This window comes from Bos mutus, chromosome 10 (genome assembly GCF_027580195.1).
Source record: "Bos mutus isolate GX-2022 chromosome 10, NWIPB_WYAK_1.1, whole genome shotgun sequence".
Classification (NCBI taxonomy): domain Eukaryota; kingdom Metazoa; phylum Chordata; class Mammalia; order Artiodactyla; family Bovidae; genus Bos; species Bos mutus.
Genome location: NC_091626.1, coordinates 48,534,472 through 48,555,576, shown reverse-complemented (window position 1 = coordinate 48,555,576; position 21,105 = coordinate 48,534,472). Strand labels below are relative to the sequence as shown.

The 21,105-nt window shown below is 39.3% G+C and overlaps 1 protein-coding gene across 4 annotated transcripts in view; it reads left to right on the top strand.

The window, feature by feature from the left end:
- Positions 1–21,105, top strand: part of ATP8B4 (ATPase phospholipid transporting 8B4 (putative)) — a 283,123-nt gene that overhangs the window by 41,222 nt on the left and 220,796 nt on the right. For all 4 annotated transcript variants that reach the window (XM_070377880.1, XM_070377879.1, XM_070377881.1 and 1 more), the window contains one exon: positions 1,517–1,575. In XM_070377880.1, coding sequence (XP_070233981.1) covers positions 1,517–1,575 — 59 coding nt within the window. The remainder of the gene's footprint in view (positions 1–1,516; positions 1,576–21,105) is intronic.

Genomic DNA, 21,105 nt, shown 5'->3' with positions numbered 1-21,105 from the left:
TGTAGTTCTCTTTCTCAGAAAGACTGGGAATGTGTTTTAGTCAGCTGTCTGTGCAGTGCCCTGAGGATGGTAGTCTGCTAAGAACAGAATCTTTGATTTTTACAGTTCCATAGGATCCAGGAACACAAGGCTGTGGCTTTCAGAGCCAAGTGGCCAAGGAGTATTCCCTGGGTGGCAGCTGTAAAAAACTGGGTCATCAGATGTAGAAACTGGGGCACCAAGTGTGTTTGGACTTCCCCTCCAGGGGATCCTAGAACTCTGGAGTGTGGTAGAGGCGGAGTACGAAGATAGCACCTATTGAAAGATAAAAAGGGGAAATAGAAATAGGAAAACAAGAAGACAAGGAGAAAAAGAAAAAGAATAAAGGAAGAAATAAAAGATGGCACCCATCTGCATTAGCAAGGCAGAGGTAGAGCAGGGAGATTGTATCCACCAACTGCCATCTCTGGGGAGTATGCCAGAGGTCCGTGCCCCTAAGACCAATGTTTTAAAATTAGAATGTGAGTCTTTTTCTGGTGCTTCTCAAAAGGCTGCTTCTGTGCTGGGCCCTGGGGTGGGTGAGTCTGCCTGTAGGCACTTTAAAGAGCTGTGCTTCAGTTTGCCGTAGTCCTGCCCTGTTGGTCTTTGAAGCAGATGCTTTGGAGGCTGTCTCTCAGGTACTCATCTGGAAAGTTGGGGTATGAACCCTTCGCTTCTCAGGTTGAAGCTCTGGGTTTTGAGTTCCCTTCTCCTTTGTGTGGGGATGAGATTGTGTCTCAGACTTTCCTACCTGCTTTGATTGGTTTCCCTCTTGTTTGCCTGATGTGAAGGGCATCACCCAGCTAGTTTTTAGGTGTTTTTCAGAGGAACTTGTTCCAGGTATAGCTGTTGATGTGGTGTGTCTATGGGGAGGAGATGACTTCAAGATCTTCATAAGTTGCTACCTTGAGCTGGAATTCTGCATTTGCTTTCCGAAGAGATTTGACTTTTTTGGCCATTTCCAGCTAAGGGCCGGTCTCAGTGTCCTGAAGATGTCAAGTTCCTCTCACTATGCATGGATTGTTTAGACATTTTACCATTGGCTCCATAACCATTAGGTCAGTGACCTCACTGGCCACTTCAGTATGGTTTTATTTGGCTATATTACGTCTTACAATTCTATAGCAAAACAAAATTTCCTTTCCAGTGTGGCATTTGACATAGCTTTTTTTAGAAACTTTTTAGAAACTACCTGAAGTTAACAGAAAGGGTCTTTATGGAGTGAAAGGGATATAGAAATTGGCGACACATACTGTTTTGCTTTATGGCTGGCGTTAGAAAGACAATGAAAAACACTTCAGCTTTCCATTTGGGGACTTTTCCGATACATGTTCCAACATTTAGGCTGGAAAAAAACCAATGCCCTTCAAATTTCAAAAGAAAGAATTCTTGCAACCTTGATGACAATCAAAGTAACCTATGTGATGTTAGTTTAATGAGTCGTATGTTTCTTTTGGTTGAAAATTTAATTTCTTACCTGATTTCTCTTTCTCTTTAGAAGTGGAACGGATAGTAAAAGCCAATGACCGTGAATATAATGAGAAGTTCCTGTACAAAGTGAGTAAAACACATATCCCACACACAACCTGGGGTAGGTCTTAAGATAGTAGGATTCATACCTTCTAGAACTTTGACTTCACTAAAAACTTTGTTGGCCCATTTTAATAGCAAGGTGCCATATGTTTCAGATTTTTAAAAATAAATTTAGATTTTAGTAATGTTTATACACTTATTTTTTTACACATTAAGAATGATTGGTATTCATATTGGTATGGGAATAAGATGAAGTATCTTCTTAAGAATGATGCTTAGTTTATTCTGGTGCCCATTGGGCACTTGAATAATGTAAGGATACTATGAAAACAGGCTTCTATGGTAGTACTTTGTGATAGAAGTGGTGAAAGTGGCTGATGGGGGATGAATAACATTTGGGGATTTTCTCTAAGCAACTCAGGCTGAATGTGGAAAAGTGTATGTAGGAGAAAGTTCCCCAACCTGAATGATTGTATTTATCAAGTGAGCAGTGAGAATTATTATTTAAAATGTGTGAGCTTTAAGCTTGTACTGAACTACTTTAAAAAAAGTATTTATTGGGCACACAGGCTCTTTGTTGCGTCGTGCAGGATCTTTTGTTGAGGTGCACAGACTCTCTAGTTGTGGTGCTCAGGCTCAGTGGTTGCCCCAAGGCATGTGGGATCTTAATTCCCTGACTGGGGATCCAACCTGTGTCCCCTGCATTGCCAGGTGGATTCTTAGCTACTGGACCACCAGGGAAGTCCCTGAAGTACCTTTTTTTTTTTTTAAGCAAGTTTTTTTTTTTTTCATTTACATAAGTATTTATTGAACATCTACTAAGTGACTGGCACTATTCTAGAAACTTGGGATACACTGGTGAACACTGTGAATTATGTCATGCTGCTGCTGCTAAGTTGCTTCAGTTGTGTCTGACTCTCATTAAAATCTCCTCTTTCCTTAACTCAACTTAAGTTGCTACATGGGCTTTTAAGATAAGTTCTAAGAAAGATAATTGGTAGAATTGATGCTGCAGTTGACATGCAGCCTATATGACCTGGTATGATTGAGTTACTAGCACATTAACCAGAGTCTGAATTCACAGAGGGGTTTGATGACTATTAAGATGTAGCAATGTGAGTTTCTTGGGACAAACTTTAGCAGTGTCCATCCAGGAACTAGCTAGAGGAGAGAGAATTTTGGCCAATGGATTATTTTTAGTATTTGGTTCCTTTTGGGAGGTCATTTCCGTATGTGTAGATGAAAACATTGGACGGCTCTAGCTCGATACCAACAGAGATAGCTAACCACTCCTCTTCTCATGCTGTGCTAATTACCAAACTTGTGATTCTCTACAGGGAGATTCTCTACAGCACACTGCCTCTATGACAGATTTCTCATTAGAATAATATATGGCAACTCTGATTTTATTCATTTATTTTATAAACTTGGTTAAAGTAAGCCTCCCCATGAGAGAAGGAATCTCTCTCAGAAGGCTAATGAATGTGCTTTCTAGCCTGGAGTGGGAGTGGGAGGATGACTTTCTCCACAGTGATTATTTCCACTCTGTGCAGCCTCCTGCCATCTGGTCATATAGCCTGGCTGGTCATCACTAGACTTGGCCCCATGCCTTTCTATCCATTTTATAGCCAGTTCCTTAACTCTTGAAGATGACCCTTGAAAGCCTTGACCACCAAATCCTAAATAAGAGGAGTAGAAGTCTATATTTTAAGACCTCGGGGGAAAAGTTCAGTAATCTACTACTGGGTAATCATGCATTTACGTATTTGGCTATATCCTTATTTTTCCAATATGTAAGAAGTATTTTCATTCTGTGAGTAGCGACTGTATAAGGAAAGCCGTATTTTTTATGTTACTTGTAAGATGATACTGTCCTTTATAGTTATTTTTACTTAATTTATAAAATATTTCAAACTTAGAGAAAAGTACAGGAAATAATATATCACCTGTGTGCCCACTACCCAGATTAAACAGGTAGTAACCATTTGCCATGCTTGCTTCATCTTTCTTTTACTATTAATAATAATATGCCAGTCATAACAGAGGTTTTTATTTTCTTGAGCTTGCATGATATTGAACAGAAGCACACAGATGTGTGTGTTTTCTGTTGGTCTTCTTAACAGTGACAAGGCAGTAGAACAATATTCTGCAGCTGCAGCAGATGGAATAAGGCAGCTTCATCTCTGAGTTTAAACATACTAAGGAAAAAACAAAGCCCATTAAGGTCTAGGAAAACCAATAATGACACCAAGAGTTGAGAGAAGGAAGCTGCAGAGCAGAGAGGGGCATGAGTGTCCCGGGTCTAATGATCCTTCCCATGGCTCAAAGGGGATAAGCCAGGCCCTCCTAGAGTGAACAAGGGTCCCTACCAGACCTGGCTGAGGGTGTGTTGATTTGGGAACTCCCAATAGGATGTCTGGCCACACATGAACTGTAGGACTCTTCTCAGCCTCAGTCTATTCAGATAAAAATTACAGATAATAAGAGTACTGATTTCATAAACTTATTGTATGGATTAAAGTAGAATAACAAGAAGTGACCCCATGAGCTATTCTTTATAGAGATAGTATTTGAATCTATATCTATCTGATTTTAAGGATTTTTAAGGACTTCATACGTGAGCTATCCTTTTAGGTAAGGCAGAAGCCACAGGCCTTTCGCTCAGTCTCGTGTGGCTTTAAAGGATATTACCTCAAATGAAAATGGGTTTTTAAAAAAACGTACAGATCTCAGGTGCTAGTAAAGTAATGCTTAAAATTCTCCAAGCCAGGCTTCAGCAATATGTGAACCGTGAACTTGCAGATGTTCAAACTGGTTTTAGAAAAGGCAGAGGAACCGGAGATCAAATTGCCAACATCCACTGGATCATTGAAAAAGCAAGAAAAACATCTATTTCTGCTTTATTGACTATGCCAAAGCCTTTGACTGTGTGGATCATGATAAACTATGGAAAATTCTGAAAGAGATGGGAATACCAGACCACCTGACCTGCCTCTTGAGAAACCTGTGTTGCAGGTCAGTAAGCAACAGTTAGAACTGGACATGGAACAACAGATTGGTTCCAACTAGGAAAAGGAGTATGTCAAGGCTGTATATTGTCACCCTGCTTATTTAACTTATATGCAGAGTACATCATGAGAAATGCTGGGCTGGAAGAAGCACAAGCTGGAATCAAGATTGCCGGGAGAAATATCAATAACCTCAGATATGCAGATGACACCACCCTTATGGCAGAAAGTGAAGAGGAACTAAAGAGCCTCTTGATGAAAGTGAAAGAGGAGAGTGAAAAAGTTGGCTTAAAGCTTAACATTCAGAAAACTAAGATCATGGCATCTGGTCCCATCACTTCATGGGAAATAGATGGGGAAACAGTGGCTGACTTTATTTTTTGGGGCTCCAAAATCACTGCAGATGGTGATTTCAGCCACAGAATTAAAAGACTCTTACTCCTTGGAAGGAAAGTTATGACCAACCTAGATAGCATATTAAAAAGCAGAGACATTACTTTGCCAACAAAGGTCCGTCTGGTCAAGACTATGGTTTTTCCAGTAGTCATGTATGGATGTGAGAGTTGGACTATGAAGAAAGCTGAGCACCTAAGAATTGATGCTTTTGAACTGTGGTGTTGGGGAAGACTCTTGAGAGTCCCTTGGACTGCAAGGAGATCCAACCAGTCCATCCTAAAGGAAATCAGTCCTGGGTGTTCATTGGAGGGACTGATGTTGAAGCTGAAACTCCAAAACTTTGGCCACCTGATGTGAAGAGCTGACTCATTGAAAAAGACTTTGATTCTGGGAAAGATTGAGGGCAGGAAAAGAAGGGGACGACAGAGGATGAGATGGTTGGATGGCATCACCGACTCAATGGACATGGGTTTGGGTGGACTATGGCAGTTGGTGATGGGCAGGGAGGGCTGGCATGCTGTGATTCTTAGGGTCGCAAAGAGTCAGACATGACTGAGCAACTGAACTGAACAGATCTCGGCAAGAATGCTCTTAATAATTGATGAAGTAATATCCTTCCCTAAAGGCTGAAAAGGGGATGGGGATAAACCGAAAATTATAAAAAATATGAAAGAAAAAATGGCGAAGCTTCCTCAAATGTAGTAGAGAGAGTGTTTCGGGATAAGATAAACCACAGTTTGAATCTTTTACTCTCTTTCTCATTTACTAACTTGTGATTTCAATATATTTATTTTTCTGCATATCATTAATTTTACCTGTGAAATGGAGCATTTTCCTTAGAGGATTATCTACCATAGGGTTAAATGAAATAATTTATATAAATGTTTGATAACAGTAAGACTAGGTAGTATATGTTGGATATGTACTATGTACCACATCCTAGGCTAAACCTTTTTTATGAATTTTTTTCTTTAACATGTTTGTGGGTAAGTATGCACAGTCAATTTTAGATTTCCTATAAAGTACTGGGTAAAGTAAGATATCAGTGAAAATGGCTTAGGAAGACACTGAGAAATTGGCTGAAGTTACTTTTTGCAGCAGATATCATGTCAAAAAGTTAGCAAGTCTGTGATACTAAAGGTATAGAAGCTGCTGATAAATTATGCAGGGAATGCAATATGGAGATGCAGACGCACCTAAGCAAGAAGACTAACAGTGTGAATGACTATGATTGTAGAGAACACCCCGCTCCAACCTGCCAACTAAGCCATATGAAAGTGCTAGTACTTAATACTCTGGGCAATGCATTTGATAAATTCAGGAAATAATCCTGATATTCTTAGTATGGATATTGACAGATGTATGGTTAACTGTGATGACAGTAACAAAGTTAGTGTTAATAATGATAATAGGTTACACATATGTAAGTGCTTACATGGTTCTAAGCATTCTATTATAGTAAACTGATTTCATCTCACAACTCTATGAAGGGAGCACTTTACTTATCTCACTTTTAATTATGAAGACATTGATGCACAGAGATCTCAGGTGGTTTACTCAAGGTCACAGAGCTGGATAATGGCTCATATTCTTAAAACTGTGAGTGTAGTTGTGAACCAGGTGCTTTGCACATATAGCTAATCTTCCACAAAACCCTATGAGATGAAGTGGCGTCCCATTTAGTAATTTGTCTGAAGTCACACAGCTCATAGGTAGAATCCTAATTTAGATTCGTCAAATTGAATGCCTGTTTATTTCCATGATACCTTGCTGCTCATTTGATCAATCTTGAAAAACAGTAACAACAGAAAACCCATCAAACAAATCCTCTGAATTCCCTCTCCTTCTCTTATTACATACCTGCTGGTGGAGTTTTTATACTCTGAAGACAAAGGTAGATAAAGGAGATACAAAATTTTACAAATGTGAGGCTAAGAATGACCTTAAATCCTACCCTTAGCATTTGTAGATGAGAACTTGGGGTAAAAATTTACACAAAGCACAGATAAATGGTATAATTTCCACAAACACAAAGACTGGCCAAGCAAACTTTTCTCTTTGAAGGCTGAAAAAAGATATTGCAATACCTAGAAAAACGTTAATTTATCAACAAACCCTTAAGCTTCAAAGCAATTTATAGAACATAGAACAGTCTTAAAAAATGACCAAAAGTGCTTTTAAAAGATAAAGGGTTTAGAATACAAACAAAAGACAAGGTTAATGATTCTCAGTAAAATTAATTGGCAAATGAGACACGATATTGTGAAAACTGGAAGGTGGAAAACATAAACCTGCAAGTGGGCTTCAGACTGCCAAGATGCGTGACACAAAGCAGGACCCGGGTGGAGGAAGAGTGAGCCAAGCGCTGGGCTTATTCTTCTCATTAGAAAGGAGTTCAAAGTTTTCTTGGTTAATAATAGGAATGAATAATAGAAGTAATGAGAACAGTTGTATTAAAATATGTTAATGTTAAAAACGTTAGGAAAACATAAGCACGAGCCAGACAGCCACTCACGATCCCTATTAGGAGGAGTTCGGAGTGAACGGTAGGAGTAGTGAAAACAGCTGTAATTGTATTAGAATGTGTTGATGTCCAAAATGTCAGAAAAAGTGTTAGATTAATTATAGCTATTTTCTGACTTTATTAAAAAATAAATACTGGAAAACACTGCTTCCCATTGTGTCCTGTTATTTTTCTTTATGTCAGCACAGACATATCCCTGTTCAATTCTCTTGAACTCAAACAGAATTTGAGAAGGGGGAGGAACTTGTCTGAGTGCTGAGAAACTTATCCTGCCTCCAACTCAGCAAGTCCAGTAAACCTGAACACTTTATAGCTTTTATCTGAAAATATTTCTTGCACAAAGGTAGATGGGAAGTTTCTAAAGAGTTTTTTCCCTGAGCTAAAAGGAAGTGTCCTGGCTTGAAGTTGGTGAAAGTTTAGCCAAGTAGTTTCAGATGCTTTTAAAGGAGGCCTTCCTTCCCCAAATGTCAATTTGAACACCGTAATTTATTCTTAGAATCTTGAGATGGCTTGTTGATATTATGGTTACTAAATGGAAGCTCTTGTTGCTCTTATGAGTTTTGTGATTGGTAAAACAATGACCATTTGGGTTTTCCAAAAAGTATTTCTTCAGTGTGACAATATGGCGGACGCTCAGTGGTCAGTGCTACAGTGACATCACCAAGATGCCCTTCAGCATGAGCCCCTTCCATTTCCCTCCCACCCACTGACTGGGACTTGTATGTTTACATAGTCACTTGTCTTTTAACTCAGAATAAGTGGTTAAGAGTGGAGTTAGAGATTGTGGCCCACCATCATTCTGGATGTGTGAACTTGGACAGTCACTGGACCTCTTTAGGCCCACATTGTAATGACATGTCTGTGTTTCTCTGAGACCAGACTGACATAACAGTAAAACTTTCTATTCCTGTGTGTGGGTGAATTAATGTTTCATTGTCTCCTTTTTTAAAAAATAGAGATAAAAATGATTTTTAAAATTCAGTATGTTCACAATGTACCTACTCTAGACCTAGCAACATGTGTTCATTGACTTAATTACTTTCCAAAGAGGTTCTGAGGAGATGTACGAGAAAAAGGTGAAGCTGAAAGGAGTAAAAATACATGAGGAAACTGAAATGTGTAGAGTATTTTTAGGTGGGCCCCAAACTGCATGCTAGAAGACCCTGTTGCTAAAACTGGCAATGTGTTGAGTGCTGAAAGTGAAAATGTTTGTCGCTCAGTCATGTCCAAAAAATTTAAACTGCTTTCTTCCAAAAAAATTAAACTGCTTTCTTCAGGTCCACCAGCTGCTTCCATGTAATTTAAAGATATTCTGCTTTGAAACCCCATTGGACTGTAGCCTGCCAGGCTCCTCTTTCCATGGGATTTCCCAAGCAAGAATACTGGAGTGGGTTGCCATTACCTTCTCCAGGGAATCTTCCCAACCCAGAGATAGAACTCGGGTCTCCTGCATTGCAGGCGGATTCCTTACTGTCTGAGCCACCAGGGAAGTGCTGGGGTTATTTATAAAGGGGGTATAGATTCTGCTTTCCACTTTCAAGGAGTGTGTGTAATCTATTCAAGTAGAGAAGACCAGCACATAAGAATGAATTTGATAATAGGTAATAATCAAAAGGTAATGCTAAATTCTAATTGTGTGATGTGGCCTGTGTTAGGGAAATGAAGGCTCAGTGTGAGTGAAGATGTTTGACGAAGTGTTAACAGAGGAAATGGGAAATGACTTGAGACTTGTTTGTTTATATGTTTGTTTATATGTACCACCACTTGTTAGAAATGGGAGCAAAATCCTCAAAACTGATCTAATTGGTGGTGGGGATGGGTCATGGGAAATTATAGTTCAGGTAGGTGAGACCTGACTGTTTAAAAAAATAATTCAAATATGAGGTAATAGGCTCTCAAGGGGCTGAGGAGTCACAAAGTGAGGATTTTAGTAGCCCTCTGGATTAAATAGGTTTGACAATCAAATGGAAATGCCCAGGTTAATAGGGAATGTAATTTGGGTGGGGTTAGAGTAGTAGATTAAGGATATCCATTGGAAGAAGGCACTTCAAGTTAGAAGAAAAACAGAACTTGTTAACGAGTGGTGGCTGAAAGGTGTAGGGATAGAAACTCCCACTCAGTTAGAGAGGGGAGTGCTGAGGAAAACAGGGAAAGGGGGAGATGAAAGCTGGGGTGGGGTGGGGTACAGGGTGGTGCGTAACCATATCTGAAGCTAGGTGCTCATGAACGTAGAAGTTGAAGCAGAATATCTTTACATCACATGGAAGCAGTTGGTGGACCTGAAGAAAGCAGTTTAATTTTTTTGGAAGTCAGAGGGCAAGGGAAAAAACATGCAGAAAAGAAGGTCTTACTCAGTTAATAATAAGCAATAAAAAGAGAAATAGTATTAAGCTTTCAGACTCACTGAAATGCAGTGAAGGATTTTTGAGTCAGTTTTCTCACATTTTGACTAGGTACAGAAAGCCATGGGAAGGTAAAACTTTAAACATTTTCTTTGGAAGACTCGGGATATCTACATGTTGGGACACATCCTAGTCCTGTTTTAATCCTGGGAAAATTTGGTTTTCTCTTCTTTTTTTCATGAGCAGCGTAGTTGTACTGCCAACATGCTGTAGATGCTCACCAAGAAGCCTGATGATTAAAGCAATTTATGTACCAACCAAAAAGTATGGATGATGCCAGGCACTGTGACAAGTTGGAATTGGTTGTGGAAAGTGCCAGTAACTTGCATTTGCTGTCTTTTCTGGTTGTTGGTTGTTGCGTTTTTTTGTATTGGGGAGTTACTATAGTAGCAGTGACTTTTTAGCAAACATTGAAACGCTTTCTGTTTTGTGTGCTGTTAATATCTGTGTCCATTATTCTGTGTTCTACATGACAGAGGTTTTATAAATACTTGTAGGAGAAAAGATAATTTTTGGATATCCCTCAAATTCATTTTCATTATAGATTCAAGACTTTGAAAGTATAAATATGTCATCATTTTGACATCTGACTTATTTAAATACTGTTATTTGGCTAAACGTTTGTCTGATTTTTTGTTTTGTTTTGTTTCCTTAATTTGGTTGATCTGTTTTAACCTTTTGTTTTAGCCTCTGAATTCCTATTTCTAAATGTTCTAAAATGGTACATTAAGAAAATTTAAAAATCCAGTTAAGTTCTAGAACTTTGAAGAGTTTGCTTTTTACTTCTTCCAGGTTTGAGTGAGATAATTTCAGCATCCTCATAAGTTAGTTCTGTTCCGTCTGCTCTACGAAGTAAGTTTCTAGTAAAGCCACGTAATTAGCTTCATTTGTTTATTTTGCTTTTACTTCATTCATTGCAATGATATAAAATTTTAAATAGTTTTCAAACAATATGTAATTGGAATTAAAAGAGTTAAAATAAGCTAATTTTGATGTTTGAATTTTGGAGCTCTGTTGTAGCCTAGCTCTGGTGGACTAGATTAAGCTAAGGCTGAGAAATGAAAAGATGGAGCAGGAAGGAAAGTAACCTCCTGTGTGAAGCAAGAACTACAACTGCAGTTTCCTTTGTTGGCCAGTGGTTTATGAAGGTAATCCATAAATCAATCATGTGGATAATATTGGGCAAGTTCAGTAACAGTTGAGGGGCTAACGGAAAAACCACCAACCCAACAGTCTCAAGGTGGTTTTTAACCCGGTTTTATAATTTTCTTTACTGGACCAAACAGTTTGTTTCTGTGATTCATATTATTAAAAGTTAATAACTATCACATTTTATATTTTGTAGTTGAAAGATTAATCAAATCATTTGTGTTAACAGTTTAGTCTCAAATTCATGTCTACTATTATAAAACCAGTACTAGATTACTAGTGAGTTTTATATCTGACATTCTATATGCAGTTTCTTACAAAAGTAAACTATTTAGGCATTAAAGTTAGACCTGGAGATCACTTAAAAATGATACTAAGAATTGATAAGGAGCCATATATATAAATATTTGTGTGTTGTGTATTTATGTGCATGTAGGGAATGTTGTAGCTATAAGAATGTGTGTATGTCTTTGTAAGAATTATCTGGCTTGAATGGTGAAACACTGTTCTTTGGAGCAGAGAACAGCAGATTCTTATATCTAGATTGGTGATGTAAATTTCTACCTGCTGATATCCTGATGTGACATTTCTGGCAGCGCTGGTTGTTCTGGTTTTCATGTGTACTCTTTGGTTGTAAAGTTTGCTGTGACTCAAGGTCACCTCATTATAGCTGTGGCCTGTCCAGGTACAATGTATATATGTTGCAGTTGGTGACATCATTCTGCACCAGTAGTCTGAAAATGCACGGAAGAGGAGTTATTTTATTCAGATGAGAAAACCTGGTTGGTACAGTAAGGAAGATAGCTGAAGTTCATCACAGAATCTCAGTGTAGAATTATCCTTTAAAGCTTTTCCATCAACTTCTACAGAATTTTCACTGACGGCACATCCAGTCTGTTTGTATCCCTCTCTTAAAAGGGCCTTTTCTGTCTTTGTATAGCTTTGACCATTAGACAGTTTGTCTACTGATTGACGCAAAGTGATCTTCTTTGCTCTGTTATCCTTTGGGTTAGCTTTTCTTCTGAGGCCAAAGCAGAGCAAATGCATCTCCTGTTTCCCATGACAACCTTTCTGATATTTGGCTCACTAAGTAGACTTGTCTCCAGAATCATCTCCAATTCCCTTTCTTTTCAAAGAGCTTCAACTTTGCTATCATTTCTTACAGTGGGTTGCTCCAAAGTCAAGCAATATTCTAAAAGGTATTTGACCAGCTTGAAGTGGAAGCATTATTACTGCAACCAAAGCTGGCACTAGTTTTCGGTGATTGTTGGTGCCTATTAATCTCATATTAACCTCATTTTCATTATTAGTGATCAGGACTGTGCCACATTTATCTCTGCATCTTGCTTGTTGTAGAACAGACCTTCCTGTCCTGTGTCACATGTGGACTTATGAGCATGCCTTCTTCATTTTCACTGATATATAAGCCTATAGGCCAATCAAGTCAGAGGCTCTGGGGGATGGAGTCTATGCAGTGATATTAAAAAAAGAAATCCACCCATGTGTTTCTAATGAGCAAGCAGGTTAAGAATTACTGATGTTGTTATTCAGTTGCTAAGTTGTGTCCGATTCTTTGCGACCCCATAGACTACAGCACGCCAGGCTTCCCTGTCTTCCACTATCTCCCAGAGTTTGCTCAAGTTCATGTCCATTGAGTTCAAGAATCCCTGATGTAAGTTCTTAAGTAAAATACTGAGCACAACACAGTTGAGGACAGAGCCAGTGCCTTTTCACTAGATGCCTTCCAACAGGTTGCCATTGGGCCATAATCATTATGTCTTGTTGCCTTAGCTAGTTTCCAGTTTCTATAATTAGCTCTCCTGGCTGCCAACCCAATTTTTGTTTAATTGTGCTACATTATTGCTCTCTGTCTTAATTAGCAGAAAGCCTTTAAAGATATTAAATCTATTATAGTGCTGGTTTAGATAACTTATATGGAAGCAGAAGGTTGGAATGAATAATTGAACTTTGAAGATTGTTTTCCAAATCATGTTTCTATGATTCTTGCAAACCACATAGTCCTATACTGCAATATTTTAAACACTCTTGTATGCCAAATTCTGCAAAAACACCATTGTTATAAGCAAGACATTCTTGAGATTAGAAGCACAATAGACTGAACTTCATAATGTTTTGCAGAGAAAGCATTGTTCAGACTTTTCTAGGTGAGAAAAATAAGGTAAAGAAATGTTTGATTTTTTTTTCCTTCTCCCTCACTCTTTGATGTGGAAATGTTAATGAACCACACAAAGATGTTATGCTAAAAATGTGAAAAATCTGTACTTATGCTAGAACCTATCTTTCTTTGGCAAATGTACTTCTCTAAGTTATATACTGGAAATTACTTGTTTGTGTTGTGAATTGCTAACACTTATTACTAGCTCATGTTTGTTCTGATAAATGGAATTGCTTTCCCTTGACATACTATTTTGCATTTTGAAAATTGGGTTTATCAGACTTATGTTGAGTAATTAGTAATTTTTATCATTTCATTAAATCCTTTAGAGATTTATAGAAGTATAAGATAGGATCTTAGCTCCTCAGGGATTTGTGGTCACCTTGAGATTTTAACTTTATCTTATATAAAAAAAATAATAGCATAACACATCGTAATATTAAGTATAAAATTAAATGGTATTAGACTACAATTGGAGAAGGCAATGGCACCCTACTCCAGCACTCTTGCCTGGAAAATCCCATGGATGGAGGAGCCTGGTGGGCTGCAGTCCACAGGGTCCTGAAGAGTCGGACACGACTGAGAGACTTCAATTTCACTTTCACTTTCATGCATTGGAGAAGGAAATGGCAACCCACTCCAGTGTTCTTGCCTGGAGAATCCCAGGGGCGGGGGAGCCTGGTGGGCTGCCGTCTACAGGGTCGCACAGAGTCGGACACGACTGAAGCGACTTAGCAGCAGCAGCAGACTACAATTGGGACTTCTTCAGTGGTAAAGAATCCACCTGCCAATGCAGGAGATGCAGGAGACATGGGTTTGATCCCGGGGTCAGGAAAATCCCTTGGAGGAGGAAATGGTAACCCACTCTAGTATTCTTGCTTGGAGAACCTCAAGGACAGAGGAGCCTGGCGGGCTACTGTCCATAGGGTTGCAAAGAGTAGAACATGACTGAGGGGCTGAGGACACAAACAGATTCACAGTTAACATTTTCATTATATGTGGGTAAAGAAGATAATTTTCTAAGAAGAGATGAATCTTTTAAAAATATGTTTATGTTAGTAATTCTCCAAGCCAGGTTTCAGCAATATGTGAACCGTGAACTTCTAGATGTTCAAACTGGTTTTAGAAAAGGCAGAGGAACCAGAGATCAAATTGCCAACATCCATTGGATCATTGAAAAAGCACGAGAGTTCCAGAAAAACATCTATTTCTGCTTTATTGACTATGCCAAAGCCTTTGACTGTATGGATCACAATAAACTGTGGAAAATTCTTCAAGAGATGGGAATACCAGACCACCTGACCTTCCTCTTGAGAAACAGGTCAGGAAGCAACAGTTAGAACTGGACATGGAACAACAGACTGGTTCCAAATAGGAAAAGGAGTACGTCAAGGCTGTATATTGTCACCCTGTTTATTTAACTTTTATGCAGAGTACATCATAAGAAATGCTGGGCTGGAAGAAGCACAGGATGGAATCAAGACTGCTGGGAGAAATATCAATAACCTCAGATATGCAGATGACATCACCGTTATGGCAGAAAGTGAAGAACTAAAGAGCTTCTTGATGAGAGTGAAAGAGGAGAGTGAAAAAATTGGCTTAAAAAGCTCAATATTCAGAAAACTAAGATCATGGCATCTGGTCCCATCACTTGATGGCAAATAGATGGAGAAACAGTGGAAACAGTGGTTCACTTTATTTTGGGGGGCTCCAAAATCACTGCAGATGGTGACTGCAACCATGAAATTAAAAGATGCATACTCCTTGGAAGGAAAGTTATGACCAACATAGACAGCATATTAAAAAGCAGAGACATTCCTTTGTCATAAAGGTCTGTCTAGTCAAGTCTATAGTTTTTCCAGTAGTCATGTATGGGTGTGAGAATTGGACTATAAAGAAAGCTGAGCACCAAAGAATTGATGCTTTTTAACTGTGGTGTTGGAGAAGACTCTTGAGAGTCCCTTGGACTGCAAGGAGATCCAACCAGTCCATCCTAAAGGAAATCAGTCCTGGGTGTTCATTGGAAGGACTGATGTTGAAGCTGAAACTCCAATACTTTGGCCACCTGATGCGAAGAGCTGCCTCATTGGAAAAGACCCTGATGCTGGGAAAGATTGAGGGCAGGAGGAGAAGGGGACGACAGAGGATGAGATGGTTGGATGGCATCACCGACTCAATGGACATGGGTTTGGGTGGACTCCAGGAGTTGGTGATGGACAGGGAGGCCTGGCGTGCTGTGGTTCTTGGGGTCGTAAGAGTCGGACAAAACTGAGCAACTGAACTGATGTTAGTAATAAATATCTTTTGAAAAATATGAAAGTGATAAAATATCATGTTACGTTTATATAGTATAAAAATGGGCTAACTTGATTTGGAAACCTAATCCTTGTCTGAATTTGAGGAACCATTTGCTACACAAAAAGGCAATTACCAATCCCCTTCAAGTCCATCTAAACCTAAACTGTTGGGAGAAGATGATGTAGTCATTCAGATGTTCTAGGTTATTCTGGAATTGAATGTTTTGATTATGAAAGGCAGTTGGATTTCTTTTTGTTTATTTAATTCAAATGTGAATTTTACATGTATTTATTAAATCTGAATACTTAAAGTGTTTTGACACTAGGAATAGTTCTGAACTTATGCTTTATTAACAAATAATGATTAATTTTTGAATCTAGTCAGTCTCTATATGTTATTTTCTATGCAGAGGGTTAGTTTTCTTGCATTTTATAATTTTTAAAAAAGGGTTCCTCCTGTTCCTCTCCCTTTCTCTTCCTGCAAATTTCTGTGGAATTTCTGCCATAGTCTTTCTCCCCTGGCCTCCAACTTAATGCTTGACCTGGTCTTTTTATTTGCTTGAGCTTTAATTGAAAATGCATGAAGTATCTCTCATTTTTATTTTCATCCAATGTATTTTTCTAAGGATTGAAGGATAAATCCAAAAAAATATCTGCAGCTGAGTCAAAAGGACATTTTCTTTCTGTGGTCTAAGCCCTAGTTTAAGGCATTTCAGCGTTTTAGCTCTAATGTTGATTTGGGTCCATAGTCTCATGGTGAAATCAAGTATTAACTCGAGGTTCGTAATCTATAGTTGACAGATGGGACTTTTTTGGATTTATATTTCACTAAATTATTTACACAGCCCTTTGAAAAAATACATGGACCCTTTCTTATATTACGAAGTTTTGTGCCTATCAAAACTTACAGGCTCTTTAGTACTCTGCTTCTTGAAGAGCAGTCTTCTACTCATCATCATCTCCTCCTCTAGAGCTTGTTAGAAATTCAGAATCTTGGCCTGCATCATGAGACTACTGAATCAGAATCTGCATTTGAACAAAAGCCTCAAATGATTCATATACACACTTTGAGTTTCAGAAACACTGGACAGATCCTCTATTCTTATATCTGTTAGACGTGCCCTGAAGGTTTTGGCAAAAGCAAATTAGGAAGAAAAATGCATTTAATTAGGAAGCACAGTGCTAGTGCTTTCATACACATTATCTCATATGATCTTCCTGGTTGTGCAAGGTAAATATTACTACACATAATTTACAGATGGGAAAACTGACAATTGGAGGTTTTAAGATTTTTTTCAAGGTCACTTAGTTGGTAAAATGTAGACTCACCTTCCAGATTCAGGATTCCAATTTTCCTAGTACTCGATTATCTCTTGGGACACTTGGTATTTGCCCAAGTCCTTACTACTTGGATGGTTGTGGCTTTATGGTGAATATGATTTAGATTTGAAGGGAAAATGTCTCCAAGAACTCTTGACATCCAAAACAAGGTTTGCAAGGAGGCTTTTTTTTTTTTTTAAAAAAATTATTTTTAATTGAAGGATAATTGCTTTATGGTATTGTGTTGGTGTCTGCCAGACATCCACATGAATCAGCCATAGATATACCTACGTCCCCTCCCTCTTGAACCTCTCTCCCACCTCTCTCTAGGTTGTTACAAGGCCCCTGTTTGAGTTTCCTGAGTCACACAGCAAATTCTCATTGACTATCTATTTTACATATGGTAATGCGTATGTTTCCAAAGGCTCTTTCTTAATCTCTGCATATGAAGTTGGAGGTTTGGTAATTCCATGTGTAATTCTTCTTTATACAGCATGTCTGCCTTCCTCCTTCCCTTTCCTGCTGTTCTTGCCTTCTCCTTTACAATAGTTCCTGTCATTGTTCTTTACAATAATGTGTCTGTAATGAGTAAGAAGGCGTATGTAGAAAGTATCTCATGTAATTTTGCAACAGAAGCATGGCATATTTCAGTGGTATTTTCAGGGAAATGGTGGGGCTTAGTCACACATGCGAAATCCAGTTTGGATTCACAGAGTAGAGGGGGTACAATGTGATTAGCACTGTAGGTTGTGATAAGCCCCTCCCTCAGTTACTGTATATGCTAATAATAAGTGAAGTGCTTTCAACTGAAGCTAGTTATGTGTGGACTATGTGTGGACTATGCCCCATTTCCTGCTTTCAAGTTTCCTTCCCCAGATCTTACTCCCCATGTCTGCCTGGTGCTTTCTCGTTTCCAAGATCTTTCTCATAGGAAGGATATACTTTTCATTTTGACATGTTATAAATTAATATATGTTGTCTTCCCTGGGTATTTGAGTTGTAATGGAGGACAGTGGCTAGAGAACAATGTTTGGTGCAAATTAATGCCTCTGTATCCCCCTTACCTACTACCCCATGCCTGAAACATTGCTAGGCAAATGGTAAGTGTGAACGTTTTTCTGGTAGAGGATTTCTCTGAGTCATCGCAAACTTATTTATTTATTCATGCATTTATTTCAGACCCCCAACTATTATTACAATTTTAAAAGTATTATTACAGATGAAATTTCTGAGGACAACAATTTTTGAGGGATTACTCTGCTCCTGGCACAGGGGTGAAGTACACAGAGGTGAGCACGACTCATCCTATCAGCCTTCAAGGAGCTAAACCACAGGCTGTTGAGGGCTTTGCTTCAGGTATGGAACCATCACGTTTCCTAGAAGCCTGAGGGGTGCCACTGAAACTGTTTACCTCAGATTGGAAATGGAACCCACATGGCTGGAACTGGAACCCAGTCAAAACCCTGCTTGGGACTTGAACCCATGTGGCCGGGACTCAAACACAGCCAAAACCCATGGTACCTGGTTTTGAAACCTAATGAAGCTCAGGTTCTTGATGCCTTATCACAGAAAGAATTCAATGAGAGACAAAGTTGATAGGTAAGAAGTGGATTTATTCCGATTCAGAGAGAAGCACACTCCTCAGAGTTTGGGCCATTGCAGAGGGCAAGTGCAGGGGCAAAATGTGGCCCAAAGAATTGATGCTTTTGAACTGTGGTGTTGGAGAAGACTCTTGAGAGTCCCTTGGACTGGTTGGACTGCAAGGAGATCCAACCAGTCCATCCTAAAGGAGATCAGTCCTGGGTGTTCATTGGAAGGACCGATGCTAAAGCTGAAACTTCAATACTTTGGCCACCTCATGTGAAGAGTTGACTAATTGGAAAAGACTGATGCTGGGAGGGATTGGGGGCAGGAGGAGAAGGGGATGACAGAGGATGAGATGGCTGGATGGCATCACCGACTTTGGACATGGGTTTCGGTAGACTTAGGGAGTTGGTGATGAACAGGGAGGCCTGGTGTGCTGCGGTTCAGGGGGTCACAAAGAGTCAGACACAACTGAGTGACTAAACTGAACTGAATTATGTTTTAATGATAGAAAATGCTATTGAAGCCTCTCTCTTCCCCTATTCCATGTAGACAGGTTTCCTTCCATCTTTGCCAACTTCTCCGCTATTCTCTCTTCTCAACACCTTTATTCCCAAAGAAAAACCACTCAACAAACAAAAATCATAAAGCCAGGTAGTGTGGGTTTGTCTAAATTTAGGTTTATCAGCCTCCCCTGAATGAGAATGGGCTAAAGACCAGGAAAACCCAGGAATGTTGGAGGAGGACACCTCTGTGATCTGACCTGAGGTCCTTGTTGCCCCAGCATCCTCCAGAATATAGGAACTCAGAGCTACACACATTTCTCATCTGATCCTCAGGGTTTCAGGAGAAAATTGCATAGTTCCCCAGGGCTGGTGTTATTTGTGCAGAACCCTAGTATAAGAGGTAGTCTTAGGAAGGATCATACTATTTGTAGTGTATTATTATAACCCCTTGGCCCTTTGGGAAATTCTTCAGGGGTGCCTTCCTCATTAACTGGACTTTTCCACTGTGCCTTTGTTATTGTCATAAATGCCGAGGTCCTGCCTGAAGTTTGGCCTCGTTCCCAGACTGTACAACATGAACTGATTTTTAGTCTTAATAAACAAAGCAGTTTGTATGCACCGAGTTATCCAAAGATGCCCTTGTAGTTCAGCAATCAACTCCACATCACCTCAAAGAAATGCCCACTCTGGTTGTCCAAAGCCTCGTAAGCCCTGGACTGAGATGAGCCAGTGAGCCAAAGCTTGGGCCTGTTCCCAGCAGATATCAGACCATCAAGGTGGAGGCACAGAAGAGCTTTGGAAAACCAGCACTAGGAGACAAACAAGTGCTTAGGGATGCCCTGGGAGAGTCCCACTGTAATACAACCTTTGATTTCTGTTTTCTTTTCTCTGCTTTTCTTTTGTTTTACCTCATATCTCTCTGGATAAATCATATACTGAATCTCTCTCCCTCTGTATAATTTTAAGAGTCTTTTTAGTCCTTTTTCAGATATCTTAAAAGAAAAGTTAACATTTTATCTGGAATGGTTTAAAAGTCTTCTATATTGTACATGTCTAAACACCCTGGAGACAAAAAAAATTAGTGTGATTAAATTAATCTCAGAGGGAAATTTAATGTGTTCCCTTGGTAATTGTCCAATATTAGCTTTTTGTAGATAAATTACTAGTCAGAAGCCACTTACTAGCTTTAGAATAGTCCTTCAGATGCTGGAACGCTAAACCAAAGCCTGAGAGTGGAAAACAGAGCAAGGTTTATGACACTGCCAGGCAGATTTGCTCTGAGGTGAGACTGAGGCCTTCCTGAAAGCTTGCTGCCACTGTCTGTTTCTGAGGCCTAGATGGGAAATGATGCTCCCTAGACAAGCCCTGTGATGCTCTCCCTAGACTGAAAAGACTGAGAGTGACTGCTCCAGCTGACTTAATTAGTGTGCATTGTCCACTGTGCTTTAGTTTAGGGAGGCTCTTTTCTTCACCCGTTGCAGAATGTTCTATGAGGATCAATGAGTTCATTGATCAAGAGGGAATCTAAAGATTCCTTGTTTCTTACTCATTTCTCAGGAAACACATACCATTAGGGAGAATACATAACTCCATGAAACATAGCTTTTATGAGCAATGCTTGCAACTGCTGTAAGCCTCAGTTTCTCCATCTGTAAAATGGACTGAAATTGTAACAGTTCACTGTTTTTTTTCTCTTTTAAAGATCACCTGAGATGATGTATGTACAGTGCTTAGCATAGTGCTTGTCATATGTACACCTGTTATCTGGTGTTATTGGGAGACACAGAAACACCATCACAGACATAGTCACGCATGTCCATTTTGTGTCTAAGTCTTGATGACACATACTCAGTCTCTCAGTTGTATCCCACTCTTTGTGACCCCATAGAATGTAGCCCTCCAGGCTCCTTTGTCCATGGAATTTTCCAGGCAGGAATACTGGAGTGGGCTTCCATTTTCTTCTCCAAGGGATCTTCCCAATCTAGGGATCGAACCTACATCTCTTGAGTCTCCTGTGTTGCCAGGCAGATTCTTTACCACTAGTGCCACATGGGAAGCCCTTCATGACACACGGGCCACACTCATTTCCTTTGACCATGACGGTGTTTCGTCTGACAGTCTTCAAACTTTTTGAATATGGGTCTTGTAAAAAGAAAACCTTCCCAATATTCTTTTATATATATATATATATA